This window comes from Hippocampus guttulatus, chromosome 19, assembly GCF_054856545.1.
Source record: "Hippocampus guttulatus isolate MCC_2025c chromosome 19, RoL_Hgut_1.0, whole genome shotgun sequence".
Classification (NCBI taxonomy): domain Eukaryota; kingdom Metazoa; phylum Chordata; class Actinopteri; order Syngnathiformes; family Syngnathidae; genus Hippocampus; species Hippocampus guttulatus.
The window spans coordinates 13011772-13032464 of NC_141279.1; the positions used below are offsets into that span (position 1 = coordinate 13011772).

The 20693-nt window shown below is 44.4% G+C and overlaps 3 protein-coding genes across 11 annotated transcripts in view; 1 reads left to right on the forward strand and 2 right to left on the reverse strand.

Annotated features, from left to right (window-relative positions):
* Positions 1–928: 928 nt before the first annotated feature.
* On the forward strand, positions 929–12693 carry LOC147190374 (uncharacterized). The gene is made up of 5 exons (XM_086099283.1): positions 929–946; positions 1050–1446; positions 1551–2881; positions 12279–12358; positions 12636–12693. The coding sequence occupies exons 1-3, from the start codon at positions 929–931 to the stop codon at positions 1745–1747; spliced, it is 612 nt and encodes a 203-aa protein (XP_085955409.1). The 3' UTR covers positions 1748–2881; positions 12279–12358; positions 12636–12693.
* LOC147190375 (uncharacterized) lies at positions 8830–20404 on the reverse strand. 4 transcript variants are annotated; one of them, XR_015103887.1, is made up of 7 exons: positions 20274–20383; positions 16909–16936; positions 15832–16095; positions 15657–15750; positions 15476–15551; positions 11797–11959; positions 8830–10400 (listed from the first exon to the last, which is right to left on the reverse strand). XR_015103887.1 is itself a non-coding variant. In XM_086137777.1 (5 exons), exons 3-5 carry the CDS (start codon positions 16064–16066, stop codon positions 15530–15532), a joined length of 348 nt encoding a protein of 115 aa, XP_085993903.1. In that variant the 5' UTR covers positions 16067–16095; positions 16909–16936; positions 20274–20383; the 3' UTR covers positions 14855–15529. The 4 variants fall into 4 exon arrangements, 3 of the variants coding, with proteins under 3 accessions (XP_085993903.1, XP_085993902.1, XP_085993901.1); XM_086137777.1 differs by lacking the exons at positions 8830–10400; positions 11797–11959 and having other exon boundaries at positions 14855–15551; positions 15657–15747; XM_086137775.1 differs by lacking the exons at positions 8830–10400; positions 11797–11959 and having other exon boundaries at positions 14862–15551.
* The window catches only part of tmem94 (transmembrane protein 94), a 112346-nt gene continuing 110834 nt past the window's right edge, over positions 19182–20693 (reverse strand). For all 6 annotated transcript variants that reach the window (XM_086137767.1, XM_086137765.1, XM_086137763.1 and 3 more), the window contains one exon: positions 19182–20503. In XM_086137767.1, the coding sequence (XP_085993893.1) occupies positions 20431–20503 (73 nt within the window). In that variant the 3' untranslated portion in view covers positions 19182–20430. The remainder of the gene's footprint in view (positions 20504–20693) is intronic.

Here is a 20693-nt window from a genome sequence, read left to right on the forward strand (position 1 = left end):
TAATAATATGCTGTTCGATTGTTCTATTGTCAAATACATTTGTTTAATTTGAAGAAAAATCCAACATGGGAAATTAAAACCTGGCATGCGGATGCAAAGCGTAAAATTTTATTCACGGCAACTTGAGTGAGAACCACAAGTCGACGTGTTTGCAGACGAGGTGAGAGCACTTTCGTTTGTATAATTCTTTGTTTTTGTACGAAGGCAACACTTTTTTCCCTGGGTTCTTCGAGAAGTTAGTTCGGTTCTCGTTGGAAGCTCCAAAAAGCTTTCATGCTACACAACTCAAATCACACCGCACAATGAAAACATTGGAAAGGTGTCAGCAGAGTTATATTTCGACACAAGTTGTTCCGTGTTGAGTGGGCATCCGGCTCACCTGTTTTTATTAATTAGAGACACTGCGCACCCGTGGGCAAGTCCCTGATTGTGGTCATGTGACATGCACCGTCGACCGTCACAAAACAAAGAAAAATTTCATATCATATTTAACAAAATGAAATGAGAGCATAGCAACAAAATGGGAGGGGGTGGGGGGTAATATACAAAACAGTTATTTTGTTGTTTGACTTGGAGAAAATTTGACTGCCGTTAAGTCGGATAAATCATTCAGGACGACTTTGGCTGTGTCTTGGTGCTATGCGAGATGTCTCTTTTTTGTGGGAAGAGACTGAATCGCAGTGGTAAAGAAGAAACTTGGCTCACCGTCAGCTTTTCGGCTAACCAGAGAGCTCTTGAAAACTGAATGACTTTAGAACTAGTCCCAACCTCCGTGGGCACTACACCGGTGCCGGTCCGTGGCTCATTTGGTACCGGGGCGCACAGAAAGAATAAATAACTTACATTCCTTCCGTTTTATTTATTTTGGACTCTGAAAGGTGTTTTATTTTGAAAAATTACCGGATCCTGTGTTACATCCGTCTACAGTATGCCACTCTTGACTCAGGTGAAGGCGGCGCTTCTCGGTCACGTGATCGGTTACCGCTGAAATGAAACCCAAGAGCTAGCAAAATGAGTAAAAATACAAACGTCTTTGGAAAGTTCTTTAGGGAAGGGAAAAAAGCCCAGCCAGAAGACAGAAGAGAACCCTTCGACTTCCAAGAAAAATAAGGCTACATTTAAAAAGGCAGTATCAGGAGTCCTACTTTAGATACGGATTTATCTCCACGGGAGATTCCCACACACCAAGCCTGCTCTGCATTACATGCGGCTATGGTGAGTCCTATTTGGTGTTGCTCGGGGAGGACTTTGAGCCATCCTTCTACAAACTTGAGGCCAGCGACCTGATGGCGTGTCTCGCCACCGGCTTCAGCCGACACAACGGCACGGAGAGGGCGGGAAAAGGGCACATGTTTGAGGAGTCTCGCGCCGTGCGAATATCGGACGGCTCGCTCTACCACCAGGTGGCACTGATAACAGCCGCACATGACTACACGTGCAAGGAAGGTGAGGAAGGGAGGGTGAGGTTCTAGTCATCTTAATGGAGTCACTGCCTCTTGTCTGCTTCCTGTTTGGTCGCCACAGGTGAAAGTGGACCAGGGCGGTGCCAGGACGCATTGGTGCCAGGTTAGTATCGAACATGCGAGAGGCGCAGTCTGTCGGGCTGAGTTCAATGTGCATGTCACCGGTAGACGAGAAGGTGAACCTCCTGTCCCTCATCGTCCTCACCCTCCGCCTCATCTTCGCGAAGACGCTCGCCATCAACTGTTTCATGACACTGGGCCTGTGGTTCAGCGCATCAGAGTAGCCAGCGCGCCATTCTCACCACCTTCCTGTTTTCAAATACCTAAATGGAGGAGTAACAGCCGCAATTAGTTTGGATGGATTTGTTTGTTTGTGTTTGAACTTGCATGCCGTATTCATGTCAATGAGCGACCAAATCGATCATTAAATCAATTTGAAAAATCTGACAGCATAAACAAGTTTGGTTGGTTAATTACTGTAGTGGTGTTGAGACAGGGGCCACCATGCTACGAAATACTTTGAAATAAAACGACCGTATTTTCACGACTATAAGGCGCCATTAAAAGTCTAAAATTTTCTCCAAAATGGACAGGACGCCTTATGATGCGGAGCGTCTTGTCTATGCGCTGAGTTCCAAAACCTGACTGACAGCCGACACGCTGTTTATATAGAGAAAAGGCGGAAGTGACTGTGGACAGGCATGCGGCAAAGAAGTCGGCCAATCAGTGAAGGGTGGGCGTGTGTATATACATATATGGAGAGAAAGAGAGAGAAAAGGCAGACGTGAGTGACAGGCATGCGGGGAAGAAGTCCGCCAATGAGTGAAGGGTGGGCGTGTAAGTGGACGCTAAAGGGACGCTACAAGCAGGTACCAACACCTGTATAGAGTGTGGCTATGTGCATTGTTGCAAAACAACTTCGGTTTTGGTTTCTAAGAACCCCCGAAAATAAATTCTACAAAGAGACACGCCTACGAAGCTCAGTTCAAACTTCAAGCCATCGGTTATGCTTTTGGCATGCGTGCCCATCTCACAGCAGCGGTGAAAAACCAAGTCAAGCAAATGAACTCCAACCGCTGGACATCGGCATCAACCGGGCGTTCAAAGTAAAGTTGCGAATGGCATGGGAACAATGAATGATCGATGGCAAACACAACTTTACAAAGAGTGAGAGGCCACGAGTTACGCCACAATTTGCGAATGGATTGTGGCTGCTTGGACGAACGTGTCTGCTTGCACTGTTGTTCGAGTTTTTGGCAAAGCCGGCATCATTTCTGTGGAGCCACATGGCAATGAGAGTGACTGACAACGAGAGGGAACACAGCGTTTTTGATGGATTGCCGGTACTTGCATTGTTGAATTCTGATACAGAGGATGAGGACTTTGATGGATTTCTGGGTGATGATTGATCGAAAAATGTGAGTACATTGTACGATGGCTAAATAAAATACAACGGAACTCAGTTTTCCGTTGCCTTTTTAAAAACGTGTTTTTAGCTTGTATCTGTATGTCTTGGCATGCTACCGTATGCTACAAGCTAATGTGTTTTTAGCGTGCGCGCATGCATGCCGTATGTTTAAGCTGGCGTATGTTTTACCACTTTAAAATTGCGCCCAATAATACAGTGTGTTTTGTCTATGTGTAAAATACAGAAATAGCACCCATTAATGAGACTGCGCCCAACCATACGGTGCGTCGAATGGTCGTGAAAATACGGTAATAGAAAACGAATAAAGGTGATTCATTTCTGTTTACAATGGTGAAAGGGGACGTCAAAAAGAAAGTTGTTTTTGTATTGTCATGTTCGCACCCACCAAAATGCATGATACATGCAAGTTCATATGTGTGTGCATCACAATGGATGTATGAGCGTTTGTTTAAGAGCAAAGAAGCAAAGGTCTACTACTTTGCAATGTGTGCGTGCATCTGTTGCACTGTCTTTACTTTTGCTGCTCTTTGCACAGGAAGTGGTCACCTTGGCACCTGTGTCACAGATGACAGCATTTCGGTTCCGGTAAAACAGGTCACACCACCTCCTTCAAAGGCTCAAATAACTGGAGTTCCCCTAATGTCATTCTGATATAATGCCTAAAATACTGATTCCAAGTTTTCATGTCTGTTTCAAGTGAACGATTCAAGGAACAGTGGCAAATGACGCACTCGCACGTTCATTCACAGCAGGTTCCCTTGCTGATCTTTTGTCTAACATGTTGAATGAAGGTTGTTTGTGACGCCTATTGGATATCCATCCATCCATTTTCTAATCCGCCTATCCTCACAAGGGTCGCGGTGCATGCTGGGGTCTATCCCAGCTGTCTTTGGGTAGTAGGTGGGGGACACCCTGAACAGCAAGGTACACAAAGACGTACAGACATCCGCGCTCACACTCACACCTCGGGACAATTTAGAGTGTTCCATTAACCTGCCATGCATGTTTTTGGAATGTGGGAGGAAACTGTACCCGGAAAGAATCCACGCAGGCACAGAGAGAACATGCAATATCCACACAGGAAGGCTGGAGCCGGAATCGAACCTTGCACCTCTGCACTGTGAGGCCAGCACGCAAACTAGTCTCTCCGTGTTCTCCATGTGCCTGCGTGGGTTTTCTCCAGGTACTCCGGTATTAACTTTGTCTTTTACAGAACCAAGAAATTCAGATCTGACAAAAAGCTATCCTTTTCAAAAAGGTCATTTTTGAACTTTACTTTCTTTAATGACCTTTGATAAATTATTCCACATTTTCAGTCCAAAAACGTTTGTACAGTATACCAGTATTCCGATTTCGCACAAAAGCCAGGTTGTTTAAAATTACCTCTCCCTCTTCTTCCTCATCAGGAAAAAAAAGTCACATATGTGATGAATAATTCCGGGCTTAAAATTGACGCTTGCGGTACCCCACATGCAATATCTGCACGTGTTCATTTGAATACAATGGATTGTACAAACTGCTATTTTCACTGAAGCTTTTTACCCAATTCAACCCTATCTGCCTGATCACATATTTCTCTTATTATGGTAGTTAAAAGACATGACATCAAAAGCTTTTCTGAAATCTATAAACAGGCCAATTGCATTCTCCTTCACATCCTTCCGTCCATCCATTCATCCAAGCATTTACAGTAAAAATCCCAGTGCTTCATTTGTTAAATGAAACGTGACCTCTTCCCGAATTTTCAAGGAGTATTCTCAACACAAATTTGTCCCATTTTGGACAGACCTAACTTCAGATCAGAAAGAAGGAGAGGACATTGAAGAAGGAATCCATATGGAGTCTCAAATCAGATTAGCAAAGGAGCACATCTGAGACTCATGACAGAGTGAGCGGCAAGAAAAATTGAAAAATCTGTGAGTTACAAAGTACATTTTTAGGCCCGCTGGCCCACAACGGGACAAGACAATATAATTTTGAGTACGAACACAGCCTGTTGTCAGGCTGAGTTCCAGCTCTGCAACAGTGTGACCCATCTCTTCCTGTGAGGCCACGCCCCCGATGTATGTGACGAGATGCGGTGGTTGCAACAGTTTTTGTGCAGGCACGCTAGTGGATGTGTCAGCATGGGCTGCAAAGCGCAGTAGGAGACTCACGAGTCTCTAGGCTTTATGCGCTCGATACGCAGAGGAGCTTGCCGAGCACTGGCGTCCATGCTGCAGCGATACCTGTCAGCATACTTTTCTGCCGTCTTGCCTTGACCGATCTTAAATCGGCTCAGGAGGAATTCAGGTAGTGCGTTGTCTTCTTGTTTGTACCAGATGTAGTCGTTGCTCACCGATGTGACATAGCTACAGTCCAGCGTCACTGTGTTTCTTGTGTCTTGTCTAAATGTCATCTTTTGTCTTGTCTGCGTCTTCTTTTTGAGAATACTGGCCGAGAAGCGGCCAGTGGTGGGGGGGCCAGTGGTGGAGGGGAAAAGCAGGCTTCTTCTGGTACACAAACAGGCAATGAAAAGTTTCCCTCAAAATCACAATGTGGTCTTTTGCTTTGAAAATCCTACTGTGTTGGCAGAAATTGCTTTGTGACCTGATTCCGTTCCGTTCATTCTCTCAATTGAAAATCATGCTCCATTTTAATAACATGCACACTTTAAATATATATATTTTTTCCTCAAACGTCACAGTGATTTGTGATTGAATGATCATGAATACAGAGGTGGGAGTTTCACCCACAAATGCAACAGCTCCCACCACCGCGGTATCAAAAATAGTCTGGAAATAGTGGTCATTGGTGACCAGGGACCAGACATAGCACAGCTCACAAAAAACCCTTATGACGAACAAAATAAATGGAACCCAGTTTCCCTTGCCCGGACGTGGGTCACCGGGGCCCCCCTCTGGAGCCAGGCCTTGGGGTGGGGCTCATTGGCGAGCACCCATGGGGCCCGGCCGGGCTCAGCCCAAAGAGGCATCATGGGTCCCCCTTCTCATGGGCTCACCACCCATGGGAGGGGCCAAAGGGGTCGGGTGCAGTGTGAGCTGGGCGGCAGCTAAAAGTGGGGACCCTGGCAGTCCGATCCTCGGCTGCAGAAGCTAGCTCTAGGGACATGGAATGTCACCTCTCTTGCAGGGAAGGAGCTTGAGCTGGTGTGCGAGGTAGAAAAGTTCCGACTGGATATAGTCGGACTTACCTCCACACACAGCCTGGGTTCTGGTACCAGTTCTCTCGAGAGGGGTTGGACTCTATTCCACTCTGGAGTTGCCCACAGTGAGAGGCGCAGAGCAGGTGTGGGCATACTCATTGCCCCCCGGCTCAGTGCCTGCACATTGGGGTTCACACCCGTAGACGCCTCCCTAGTTGCCTCCGTCCGCCTTCGGGTGGGGGGACGGGTCCTGACTGTTGTTTGTTGCATACGCACCCAACAGCAGTTCAGGGTACCCACCCGTTTTGGAGTCCTTGGAGGGTGTGCTGGAGAGTACTCCTGCTGGGGACTCCCTTGTTCTGCTGGGGGACTTCAATGCTCGCGTGGGCAATGACAGTTCGATGATTGACTTTGTGGTTGTATCATCGGATTTGCGGACGCATGTTTTGGACACTTGGGTGAAGAGAGGGGCGGAGCTGTCAACTGATCACCACCTGGTGGTGAGTAGGCTCCGATGGTGGGGGAAGATGTCGGTCCAACCTGGCAGACCCAAACGTATTGTGAGGGTTTGTAGGGAGCGTCTGGCGGAATCCCCTGTCAGAAGGAGTTTCAACTCCCACCTCCGACAGAGCTTTTCCCGTGTTCCTGGGGAGGCGGGGGACATTGAGTGGGCCATGTTCCATGCCTCTATTGTTGAGGCGGCCAATCTGAATTGTGGCCGTAAGGTGGTTGGTGCCTGTCGTGGCGGCAACCCCCGTACTCGCTGGTGGACACCAGCAGTAAGGGATGCCGTCAAGCTGAAGAAGGAGTCCTGTCGGGCCTTTATGGCCTGTGGAACCCCAGAGGCAGCTTACGGGTATCAACTGGCCAAGCGGAATGCAGCTTCGGTGATCGCAGAGGCAAAAACTCGGGCGTGGGAGGAGTTCGGTGAGGCCATGGAAGCCGACTTCCGGACGGCTTCGAGGAAATTCTGGTCCACCATCCGACGTCTCAGGAGGGGGAAACAGTGCACCACTAACACTGTGTACAGTGGGGATGGGGCGCTGTTGACCTCGACTCGTGATGTTGTGAGCCGGTGGGCGGAGTACTTCGAAGACCCCCTCAACTCCACCAGCACGTCTTCCTTGGAGGCGGGCTCTCCTATCTCTGTGGTTGAAGTCACCGATGTGGTTAAGAAGCTCCTCGGTGGCAAGGCCCCAGGGGTGGATGAGATCCGCCCGGAGTTCCTCAAGGCTCTGGATGTTGTGGGGCTGTCCTGGCTGACACGCCTCTGCAACATCGCGTGGTCAGCGGGGAGAGTGCCTCTGGATTGGCAGACCGAGGTGGTGGTCCCTCTTTTTAAAAAGGGGGTGTGTTCCAACTACAGAGAGATCACACTCCTCAGCCTCCCTGGTAAGGTCTATTCAGGGTTGTTGGAGAGGACGGTCCGTCAGGAAGTCGAACCTTATATTGAGGAGGAGCAGTGTGGTTTTCGTCCCGGCCGTGGAGCAGTGGACCAGCTCTACACCCTGAGCAGGGTCCTCGAGGGTATGTGGGAATTCGCCCAACCAGTCTACATGTGTTTTGTGGACTTGGAGAAGACATTTGACCGTGTCCCTCGGGGATTTCTGTGGGGGGTGCTTCGTGGGTATGGGGTACCGAACCCCCGATACGGGCTCTTCGGTCACTATACCACTGATGTCAGAGTTCGGTTCGCATTGCCGGCAGTAAGTCGGAATCGTTTCCAGTGAGGGTAGGACTCCGCCAAGGCTGCCTTTTGTCACCGATTCTGTTCATAACCTTTATGGACAGAATTTCTAGGCACAACCGAAGCGTTGAGGGGGTCCGTTTTGGTGGCCTCAGTATTGCATCTCTGCTTTTTGCAGATGATGTGGTACTGTTGGCTCCTTCAAGCAGGGCTCTCCAACTCTCACTGGAGCGTTTCACAGCCGAGTGTGAAGTGGTTGGGATGAAGATCAGCACCTCCAAATCTGAAACCATGGTCCTCAGTCGGAAAAGGGTGGATTGTCCTCTCCGGGTCAGGGAGGAGATCTTGCCCCAAGTGTATGAGTTTAAGTATCTTGGGGTCTTGTTCACGAGTGAGGGCAGGGGGGAGCGAGAGATCGACAGGCGGATCGGTGCAGCGTCTGCTGTGATGCAGACGTTGTATCGGTCTGTCGTGGTAAAGAAGGAGCTGAGCCAAAGGGCTCTCAATTTACCGGTCGATCTACATCTCAACCCTCATCTATGGTCACGAGCTATGGGTCGTGACCGAAAGAACGAGATCCCGGATACAAGCGGCCGAAATGAGTTTTCCCCGCAGGGTGTCCGGGATCTCCCTTAAAGATAAGGTGAGAAGCTTGGTCATCCGAGAGGGGCTCAGAGTAGAGCCGCTTCTCCTCCACATCGAGAGGAGCCAGATGAGGTGGCTCGGGCATCTGATTCGGATGCCTTCTGGACACCTCCCTGGTGAGGTGTTCCGGGCATGTCCCGCTGGCAGGAGACCCCGGGGACGACCCAGGACACGCTGGAGAGACTATGTCACCCAGCTGGCCTGGGAACGCCTCGGGATCCGCCAGGAAGAGCTCGAAGAAGTGGCTGGGGAGAGGGAAGTCTGGGCTTCCCTCCTAAAGCTGCTTCCCCTGCGACCCGCGGTGGATAAGCGGTGGAAAATGGATGGATGGATGGATGGATGGATGGAATGTGAACGCATCAGCAGCCCCCCCTCCAAAAACAAAACAAAACACTTGTGTTGTCAAAAAATAATGACACAGAGAGCAGAGCAGTGAGGGAGATGAAACAGAACCACTGAATTAGTCGAAGTTATCTTGGTTTATTGATGATTTATTCAGATGTGGGTCACTATCACACAACGGAATGTCTACAAAATCATTTGTTGCGAAATATTTGAACTAAAAAATTGAATTTATAGCATTGGCAACGTTCGTGGTGGCCCGCCACAGTGCCACACTGGGCCAGGGCCATTAGGCCACCGTGAATATCGGACCCTGTGCCCATTGTAAAGGCATTACTTACGGCCACCTGGTCACATCAAGTTCAATGCGGTCTATCTTTTGAGTACAACGGAGCCAATGTGATGTCATCAGTCAAAGAACAGAATGAGGCCAGAGGTGGGTGGGCGTGGCCAATGTGGTTGCACCTTTCTGTCACAGCATGTGTTGTTGCAAGAAGGCTGCTCCAGGCTACAAGATTTTCTTCGGGGGCGGGACAAGCATGGCATTGGGAATGGATATAACAAGATGAAATATGTTCTCAATGTGATCATGCAAACAATGTGATGATATAATTTACATGTAAGGTTCAAAACAGATCACATGCAGTTCCTGTTAAGGAAGCAACTAATGTGTGACAGAATGCAACAGGTTGCTTTTCGGAAGTGGAACCAGATTGACAGTGGAAACTTGGAAGTGGGATTTTTTTTTGTTTTTGAAAGAGTATACTTTTTTTTTTTAAATTAAAATCTGAAACAGAAATTTAGCTACTGCATCGTTTTTTTGTTTTTGTTTGAGCCTCAAATTGTGTGAAGTTGTTCTTCAATTGCCCTCGGAACATTAGTGGCCCTAATATATCATCCAAAAGGGGAGAGCTTGCACTTTAGCAATATTAAAAGGTTTCTCACCAGTGTGTGTACTTGTGTGACGTTTTAAGCTTCCCTTCTGAGAGAAACGTTGGCCACAAACTGAGTAGAAAAAATGTTTCTCACCAGTGTGGGTTCTGGTGTGAGTTATCAAATTTCCCTCTTGAGAGAATAATTGCCCACAATCTGAACAGGCAAAGGGTTTCTCACCAGTATGTGTCCTTGTGTGACGCTTTAAGCTTCCCTTTTTAGAGAATCTTTGGCCACAAACTAAGCAGGCAAAACAGTGTGTTTTTGTGTGTATTTTGAAGATTTCCTTCCGAGAGAATATTTGGCCACAATCTGAACAGGAAAAAGATTTCTCCCCAGTATGGATTCTTGTGTGACTCATTAAGGTTCCTTTACGAGAGAATTTCCGGCCCCAGTCTGAACAGGTGAATGGTTTGTCACCAGTGTGTGTTCTCATATGTCTTTTCAAAGTCGTCCTACAAGTAAATGTCTTCCCACACCGAGAACAGTTCCAGGGTTTGTTGTCAGTGTGACATGTCAGATCACCATCAGACTCTTCATCCACATCATCATTCTCATTATCATTGTCAATGTTTGATGATGTGCTGTCACCATCTTTCGTGCAAGGGTGCTCTGGCTCCTCCCGTCTTTTAATGTCAGGGGCCGGCACCTCCTCTTCTTCTTCTTTGAAGTGGGAGACCTCTTTGTTTTCCTCTTCCTCTTTCATGTGAGAGGGCTCTGCATACAGACGCTCAGGACAAACATCTTCGCTGATGTCTGAAAGACACAAGGAGGCAAACACCCATGGAAAAAAAAATTAATGCCACAACAATAAACACGATTGATCACCTGAAACTTTCACTTGGCCTTGAGTTCCTCGTACACATTGAAGCACTGATCCTGTATTCAGAAATACAAGACAAAATATCCAGGGATTCTACAGTGAAATATAGTTTTGAACCGGGGTACAAACATTTTCTAAATTATGGTATTATGTATGCCTGTACATAACGTATTTACGTATCATATATTTACAACGCAGGTACATGAAATTTTCAGGATTAATATTGCACCAAAATTATTGTATGATCTGAACATTGTGGTGGTGTTTTTAGCAGTCTTTTGGTCTCTTATCAGTCATGGTGGTTTTGATCTGGTTTCACAGAGAATCTTCAGTGAAAGATTCTTTGTTCAAAAGCAGGTGGCCACAATAAACAACAAAAACATATTATGCTGTGTTGCATTAAAAATGTATTAAGAAACAGTTACTGGTTCCCTCTGATAAAATGTATTTTGTAACGTAATCCCCGTACCAGGATATCAAAGTAATGGAACTTGAATACTTTAATTTTGAGATAAAATAATTTTGAGATTACGGCATATCAAGTTAGGTCAACTTTATTGCCAAATGTGCTTGATGTGCAATATGAAATTGATGATGACATTTCTTTTCTCTCAACCCCAGGAGAGCGAGGGGCCGTTGTGGGTACCCGTGCCGCCAACAACAGAACAGTTAACATAAAATGACAAAATAATACAACACAACACATACAACACAGACAGTCATGCAATCTGAACCACTTTTCTGCATACACTTTGTTGTTTGAAGCAGTTGTAGATGAAAGAGGAGGGCATGAAAGTGTCCTTTCACCAATGGATCAAAGACGTCATGCTGATAATAAAATGTTATAACGATTTCAAACAAATAAAACGATTCTGAATACGAAATATATTGCTTCATATTTGTCGGGTCTTTTCTGTCCTATAGTCGTTTTGTATGGATGGTTTTGGAATGTCGGAGGAAGCCTTAGCAGCTGCAATTCAAATCACAATTCAAAGCACAAGAATTGTGAGGCAGACATGCTAACCACTTGTGCACCATGCTGCTAAAATGTTGGATTGCTCCTCTGCTCTTATTTTCTGACGTAAATTTCAATTTACTCCCCCTTTCCTTTAACTTAAAAGTTAAGCGTTAATAGTTTTTTTTTTTAATATTAATGGTTGAAGGTACATTGTCATCCATTTGTTGACGTTCCATAATCTGCCCATCTTTACATGAATCCTCATTCCCGTGCCCATGACATGCAGTGGGATTCTCTTTAATATAAACAGTGCAATATTATTTTCAACAGCGCAGTTCTGTACTAAGCGAGTGAGTAAGAAGTTAACAAACCTGTTCTGCGTACGTGGCTGCTGACAAAGAACTTCCAAGAGTTGACGACGACGTTTGTTTTCCTCTTTTGGGCCACAGAGTTCCTCCGCGTACTTTGTTATGTTCCTTGCGTACATTTTCACACGAGAACCACAAGCGTCTCCCACTGGATCTTACGGGGCCCCTAAGGGGACATGGAAGCAAAAAAAAAAACTTTGCGAGATCTCATAAAGTATTTCAAAGTATTGCGAGATCTCGCAAAGTAATGCGAGATCTCGCAAAGTATTCCAAAGTATTGCGAGATCTCGCAAAGAATGTGAGATCTCGCAAAGTATTCCAAAGTATTGCAAGATCTCGCAATCTTAATTTATTTATTTTTAATGCTCGTTGACGTGCTTCAGGGTCATCGTACGTGTAACCAAAAACAACAATTATGGAGCGTGTTCAACCGTTCGTGAGTTGAATAGAATTTTACTTTGAAAAAGTTTTATCCCTCTTCACAGACCTCAGAGACAATGGCTTCTTTGATGGTGGATTTCTGGACAAAAACATCCTACAATTTTGTTGCTTGGGACTTATTCAGGTGAGTTCATACATTCTGATAGACTCATTAATTAAATGTGTATTTTTGTATGTGAGAGTGAGTTGATGGGAAAGTGGACAGGAACGCGAAAGAAGGAAAGAAGATCATGGTGCGTTGTCACAGGGTGAAGGAAAAGTGGGGAGTGGTGAGCTGTGGCACACATGAGAGGGGGGGGAGTGAGACAAAAAAAGCAGCTTCATGCTAAAATTTCTTGCTCATAAAAGCTGATATGGCTGTGCAACTCTTATTTAATCTGTCTGTATATTATTTTCAACAGGATGAGTTGGATGACACGGCCCTAGTTTGGAACAGCCATCTCATCAGGCCCTCAAAGAACATGAATGTCCCCAGTGGTCGGCCCAACGTGATGTATACGTTACCTGAACTTTATGGAACAAGGGACTTCCTCTCCCCAGTTGACAATGAACAAGTTCAACTGTGCAAAAGCCAGTGTCTTTCGTTTGACCATGCCTTGTGATCCGGATGTATTTGCATTGTGTGCCCAGTCCGATCTAATGCCACCAAAAGATCCATTTCAGGCTGTGAACTTGTATTTGCACCTCAGAGAGGCCCTCACCGCTACTCTTTAAGATAAGAAAACCTTTATTAGTCTCGCAATGGAGAAATTCCCAGCACACAGCAGCAAAGTTATGAAAGGAAGAAGTAGAACAACAAAATATAGGAGCTGCTGGAAAGGCAGCCACTCTCGCGGCGCCATTTTGAAGTCAAAATAACACAACACATAGGACACAGACAGTCGTGCAATCTTCACCAATTTTCTGCATCCACTTTGTTGTCTGAAGCAGTTCTAGATGAAAGAGGAGAGGATCAAAGTGTCCTTTCACCAGTGGATCAGAGACGTCATGCTGAAAATGTGCACACGTCGGCTACAAGCTAAGTTTTGAAAGCAAACACGAAGCTGTAGCGTCCATTGACGAAAAGAGATTAGTTCACTTCTGTCCTACGTAAATTAGAAGGATTATGTTTTCAGGGGTCAGAGACATGTAACTGTTGGTGAAAGTAGTTTTCCTTTCGAACACCAATCATATTAGAATGGTATTTATATTCTATTATTTTATATTCAAATGTAAATATAAATTACAGCCATCTAGGTTTTGCTTGGTGTTTGGGCCAAACTATATTATGGCTCCTCAACTGGTGTGAGAAGTAACATTTATTGAAGCCTGAATTTGACGATTGTCATTTCTTTTATCACTTCACTTTCAATGGATAATTGAAACACTTTTGACGACGAATAATATATAGCCATCATAATTATAAGCATTTTTTATCTGTTGTTTTTCTTCCTGTATAAGGACAACATATTTGATCTACAATATAAAATGTTTGTTTGTCAAAGCATTATTGGTGTAAATAAACATTCTTTCTTGGTTGCTGACTTTATCCACAAATACTTAACCAACGTGGATGCTGAAGAGTATTCCTGCATAATTGTACATCATCCCAATTGAATTTTCACCTGCCTGTAAATGATGACTACGTAATTGTCACTCCTCACTTTCGTCAGCAGGTGGTTTCTTGTGTTTAAAAAAAACTGTTAAGAATGATTTGGAACAAATTTTATTCACATTGACAAATTCTTACATACATCAATCTCAAAATTGTGAGTCTTTTCAGCAGAAACATTTTTAAGTCTTGCCATTCTCTCATCATGGTTTTGGAGCACACTTGGAGATCCACCCAGTACACCTTTTTTCCTCGATCTTATTTTGTCTCTCAATCTTTGGAGGCCTTTAACGTGACCATTTTCAGTCCCAAGATCAGCTCGAACGATTCGAGGACAACCCCCCCAAACGGTGCACAACGTCGATGTAGTAACCTCCAATCAACTTCGGGTCACTACTTGTGTAGGCATTGAGCCACATTATTTTCCTTGAAAAAGCATCAATAGCCCCATTGATACAAATTCCAAATGGTTTCAGTTTGTCATAGGAGTCCGTGTGCCATATAAAATTTGGCCCTTTGGAGAAGTAGTCTCTCGGATCCAACTCTTTCAGGACCAGACGAACGTCCTCTTTCCTGACAAGAAGTCCATATTCTCTGCACTTAGTGTACATCCACCTGTAACCGTGTAGTTGTCCGGAATGCTGCAATCGGTTGCGAATGAAGTCAACCAGGACTCCCAAGTCATTGAACGTTTTCCGACGAAATAGTCCTCTTTGGTTCAGCACTCGCTTCAAATGTGTTTCGCTTATTTGGAAACCATACTTAACATCAAGAACAGATTTAATGTCTTTGTATTTCAAGCCAATTTCAAAGTAAAATTCTATTAAACTCACGAACGGCTGAACACGCTCCATAATTGTTGTTTTCGGTTACACGTACGATGACCCGGAAGCACGTACGATGACCCGGAAGCACGTCAAAGCATTAAAAATAAATAAAGTATTGCGAGATCTCGCAATACTTTGGAAGACTTTGCGAGATCTCGCAATACCTTGGAAGACTTTGCGAGATCTCGCATTAATTTGCGAGATCTCGCAAAGTTTTTTTTTTTCCTTCCATGTCCCCTTAGGGGCTCCGTAATACGGCAATGGCTGAGGGAGCAAAACACGATGTGAAATTGTTGGGGGGGGGGGCAGTCACACGCATGAAGGAAGTATATTTGCTCAAGCAAGGTACTCTCAGCTGAATGGATCTTGCAAAGATGTAAAAGAAATCCTCACGCTCTTTTGCCTTTAAAATTAATTTCAGGTAGTCACTGTATTACACAGTAAGGTACCACCTCATATGGGTGACCTGACCTCAGAATTTTTCAAGATATAAGTCATTGTTTAACCGACTTATTTTTTTGCTTTACCAGTGAGCGCAGACTAAAAATACGAGCGCGAGCGAGCACGGTGTCAGTGAGAAAGCAATTCGGATGTCTCAATGACTATTATACTGCCCTCCGGTGGCCAAGGCCAGTGATGCAGTGAGGAAAATAAAACCTGTTGAATTAAAAAAAATAATCTTGCTTCATGTCATTACTGCGTGTTTTTAAAATGACAGTACTGTTGAGTGCTGTTTTTCTTCTTTAAATGATACATGACAACAATTTGTTGTCGTTTTGGATGATCCCCATTCACACTTTGGGAACAGAGCTCTAATTCAGACCTTCGTAGAACTGCCTTGTTGAATGTGGCTCCAAGGAAACAGAAAATGCTTTACTTATACGATCGAGGGTGTATGGCTGAAAGGAAAGACAAACAATGTTACATTCACTTTTTGTCAAAAAGGCGCAAGGCAAATCTTCCCTTTGGCTCCTCCTGAGCGACTAAGCATTTGTGTCACTCACCTTATCTGGTGATGGAACCCGGCAACCACCACCACCACCACCAGAGCGAGGATCACCGACGTGAAAGCAATGGCCATCATCTTTCTGACTTCTTCTTCACATGGCAACAAAGAGCGTGTGATGAAGAGAAACACGTCAATGGCTTTTCACAAATGAAGTCAACGCGTGTCATCACCTTGGATACGCGCGTTGCTCAGGATGATTCTTCTGTCCAGCTTGGTGACGACGTCTTCCTCGACGCCGGCAAGCTGGAACACACATTCATACTTGCCCTCCGCGCCGGCCGTCACTTCCACTTTCCGGTGGGCTGTGGGCTGTGGTGGGCTGTGGTCGCTGTCCTTCCTCCAAAAAAGGGCCGACGCACTGGGGTAGAAACCCGTTGCGTGGCAGGTGACGGGAGAGGGGGGCATCTTCTGGAAGAGAGACACCGTGGGAAGCTCTGCAAACCAAGGCAAAGATGGAGAGAACAATTGAGGACAAAAGAGGATGAGAATGAGCGAGGGGGGGAAAGATTGAGAGAACGTGCGAGAGGACTAAGGATGGAGAGAAAGTGTGAGAAGAATTTACGGAATAGAAATGTGGGAGGATAAATTATGTCGAGGTGTGAGAGGACAAAATAGGGAAAGGATGAACAAGCGGATGAAAGTCAGAGAATGTGTGAGGGCAAAAGATGGAGAAAATGCACAGTCGCTTGAAAGATGGAGAAAATGTGAGACAACAAAACCTTATCTATATCTGTATTTATATTGCACTTAATTGAACGCTATACATTGAAACTGTAACATTTATTTTGTGAATGCAAACACTTAGTTTTTCTTCTTTCTACCCACGATCTTGCTGCTGTAGACTGTAAATTTCCCCAGTGTGGGACAAATAAAGGATATCTTATCTTAAAATAGGGAATGTGTAGGAGGATAAGATAAGATTGAGATTGAGAAGATAATTCTCAACCATGGCCTGAACATGTGAGGAGAAAAGATGATACGTGTGAATGACAGATGGAGGGAATAGTAAGAGGATGAACGAAATAGCATCCGAGGACAATTGAAAGAACAATAAAAATGTGGGAGAGGACAAACAATGGAGAACATGTTTGAGAGGATGAAAGATGGAAAGATCATGTGAGGGGGTGTCAGTACCAGGCTTGGACACAGGACACAGTTGCAGGGTTCAGATTAAAAGGGGAAACGTATTTGAGGGCTGGTGAGTAAAGAGACAAACTATGAAATAAATGAATTTTAAAAAACCTCACCGAGCAGGTGAGAACTCTATAGGCAAGGCTGCGGAAACAAGGCAAGGGCTCGTCAGATCTGTGGTGAGAGGCTGAGGTGCACGCACAAGGAAGAAACACACTGACACAGGACTACGTGAGAGGACCATTTAGACCAGGTGTGCCCAACCAGTCGATCATGATCGACCGGGAGCTCACTGACTGGTCCCGAGTCGATCGCGAGAGGTGTAGGGAGAAATGGAGAAAAAAAATGTGCGTGTGTTATGAACATACATTTGTTTTAGGGCACACTGCACCCTTAGCATCCTGTCAGATTTACAAAAAATGTATTTCCGTATTTTCCGCACTATAAGGCGCGCCGAAAAGTCTTCCATTTTCTTAAAAGCTCATTTAAAGCATTAAATATTTGAAAAAACATACAGTATATTTTGGTGTTCAGTGAACATATAGCAGACATTGAATGTATAATTCATAATTTTTCAAAGAAGAAAAGGGGTCTTGGGTTCTCCAGGGTTAAAATGGACCGGAGAATAACCAGAATGGCAAAGGCTCAGCCAATGATCAGCTCCAGGATGATCAAACACAGTCTGCAGTTACCTGTAAGTGCTGTGACAATTAGAAGATGTCTGTGTGAAGCAAATTTATTTTCAAGAATTCCACGCAAAGTCCCTCTGTTACAAAAAAGGCATGTGCTGAAGAGATTACAATTCGCCAAAGAACACGTCAACTGGCCTAAAGAAAAACGGAGGAACATTTTGTGGACCGATGAAAGTAAAATGGTCCTTTTTGGGTCCGGGAGCCACAGACCGTGTGTGAGACGACCCCCAAACTCTGAATTCAAACCTCAGTACACATTGAAGACAGTGCAGCATGGTGGTGCAAGTATCATGGTCTGGGCACGTTTCTCCTACTCTGGTGTTGGGCCCCTTTATCGCATACCAGGGATCACGGATCAGTTTGTGTATGTCAAGATACTTGAAGAGGTGATGTTGCCTTATGCTGAAGAGGACATGCCCTTGAAATGGGTGTTTCAACAAGACAATGATCCCAAACGCACCAGTAGACGAGCAAAGTCTTGGTTCCAAACCAATAAAATTGTTATGGAGTGGCCAGCCCAATACCCAGATCTCAATCCAATCGAGAACTTGTGGGGTGATATCAAAAATGCTGTTTGTGAAGCAAAACCAAGAAATGTAAATGAATTGTGGAATGTTGCTAAGCAATCATGGAGTGAAATAACAACTGAAAGGTGACACAAGTTGGTTGACTTTATGCCACACAGATGTGAGGCAGTTATAAAAAACGGTGGTCATGCAACTAAATATTAGGATTGCTGAATCCGACCTTTTTTTTTGGAAATACAAAATAGTTTTGAGTTTGTACAGTCAACAGCAGACACTGCTATTTTTTTTAACAAACCCCTTTGAACTATTTGCCCAATTGCACAGCCTTCGGAGCGTGCATATTATGAATGCTGGGTCTTGTTTGTTTTCTGAGAATCTACTGCACCTACTGGTAACTTGTCTGGCATGTAACAAAAAAAATATACTGAAAACCAGGGATATTCTGGTTAGTCACATCGCACTGCTATTATTTTGAACAGCACTGTATATATAATTTGCCAACAAAGAATTTTATAGAAGGGGTTTGACGGCAGGTACTTTCAGAGGTTGAGGAAAACTCGCCTGACTGAAGAGAGCAGTTAATTATTTGCTGCAATATGGTTTGAACAGATTTCACAATCGTTTTGAAAAAAAAATCAGATGGTATTGAGTCACGTCAGTGATGTCAAGACTATTGAACCAAATCTGTTGACGTTTTTTGATCCTCTGTAGCAAATTCTATCATGGTAATGACATTATTCCTGGGTTATTTTTAGTGTTGCATCATTTTGTAATTTTGCTGGTTCACGTTGATGTTTAACCTGATGAATTCTGCTTTTTCACAAAAGAAGCAGGCAAATTCATTGCATTTACCTGTTGAGAGGAGTTCTGGCAGTATTTTTTGGGGGGATTTGTAAGCTTGTCGACCACAGCAAATAGAGTGCATGTGTCGTTTCGGTTCTTAATAGTGATTTCAGAAAAGCATTGTTTAGCTTTGACAAACGCTTTGTTAAAATAAAAACGACATTGTCTGTACAGGTCAAACCGAACTTGGAGTTTAGTTTTTCTCTCCTCATGCTCCGCGTTTCTGCACTTTGATTTTAAGTCAATATGTTGGTAGTGGACCTCAAAGGTGTTTTAGGTCGACAAGAAACGGTCTTGATTTCAATAGGAATACCAGCATCCAGGACATTTGAGCTTTTCCAGGTGAATTTATCCACAAGTTCATCAACAGACTGCGCACATTCACAGTTGGAGCCACAGCCGTGATTTTCGTAAACACAAATTGCTTGTGCTGTCGTTTACACATATATTTTTTAATAAACACAGTGGTTGCCTGAGATCTGTCGTTTAAAAAACACAGAAATGATTTAGATGAAACGTCAACACCTTTAGAGGTAATGAGATCAACAAGGTGACCTTGAGAATGTGTTGAACTTTTTACATGTGGTGACAGACCAAAAGTACCATGATTAGATAGTCATAGTATAGGACACAGCATTTGTTCAAATGCAAAAAGAGGATGCCTCAGCAAACACGTCAGTTTCAAACTCTCTCTAAACTCAGCGGTGAATGTAAAAATCATTTTCTCAGTGCTGGCAAATCGGATGACTGTATACATGATTGGAAACGGATATCTCCAAAATCGGGGGATCCTAGACATCCGGCGGTCCTGATTCAGTTGATTCATGAAGCTCGGTTGAGGAAAGGCAATCTGACATTAGTCTGGATGGACCTGGCCAATGCCTTGGGATCAATTCCCCATGACCCAATAAGTACAGAGTTGAAGTACGACCACATTCCAGACCGCATCACACAATAATCAGCACTTACTTAGGATGCATCAAAATCTCTACTCTATCATTCTTTACATTAGATTTGAAACCCCCCAAAATAAATCCCCCACTTGCCCACAGGAATAAAGAAGTTCAGAAGTGTGTTATCAAACCAGTAGACCATCACATTAATCAGTACCGTAGAAGTAGCACTCAGATTCAAAAAAAGCTTCCGACCCCTGATTTAGATGACGTTCATGTTTGCTCGTAGCTTTAATAATCATTGCATTTCATGCCTACTGTAATTTGTGTCCGATTATAAGACATCCGGGAATGATCAACTGATATCTAACAATCTGATGGGCAATCAATAATAGCCCTGTGTCGTCTCAGAATTCCTCAGGACAACAAGTGACTCGGAAAAAAGGGACCACATTGGAATATTCAAGTCCACCACAAAAGACAGTGTCTTGAAGTTTTTAAAAACAATTCAAATCCAATGACAAACCTGTTATGCTGCACGGGTCCTCAGCAAAAGTGAAAAAAAGACCACAAAGAGATGTCGTTCAACTGATAGTCGCGTTATTAAAAAGGGGTCAGTGCCCTTCTTTGGCTTTTCATGATTTGGAGTAGTACAACTGGTTTTAAGTCCCAAAAGTCACTGATCAGAATGGCGAGTTCATTCCGAGCTTTGTTTCAAACTGGAGCTTCTGTCTCTTCTGGTAGCGAACTCGCACCCTGAAATTGAAAAAAAGACAAAGCAAAAAGCCTTAGACATTCAGTGGCAATGATGGCCAATTTTTAAGCAACTCTGATTGAATGAAATGAACTTTGCATTGCTCGTGGTTAATCTAAGTGGTTTAATGGGCCGCTTTCTCGTCATGCCTTCATTTTTGTGTCACGTTTTGTCTCATGGCCCCCGATATTG

Coding starts and splice junctions, on each gene's coding strand:
- LOC147190374 (XM_086099283.1), top strand. Junction 1,447..1,550: donor TGACTACACGTGCAAGGAAG/GTGAGGAAGGGA, acceptor GGGCGGTGCCAG/GACGCATTGGTGCCAGGTTA.
- LOC147190375 (XM_086137776.1), bottom strand. CDS start 16,066: ATGCCCCCCTCTCCCGTCACCTGCCACGCAACGGGTTTCTACCCCAGT. Junction 15,751..15,831: donor GAGCAACGCGCGTATCCAAG/GTGATGACACGC, acceptor TGCCATGTGAAG/AAGAAGTCAGAAAGATGATG. Junction 15,552..15,656: donor GGGTTCCATCACCAGATAAG/GTGAGTGACACA, acceptor CTTTCCTTTCAG/CCATACACCCTCGATCGTAT.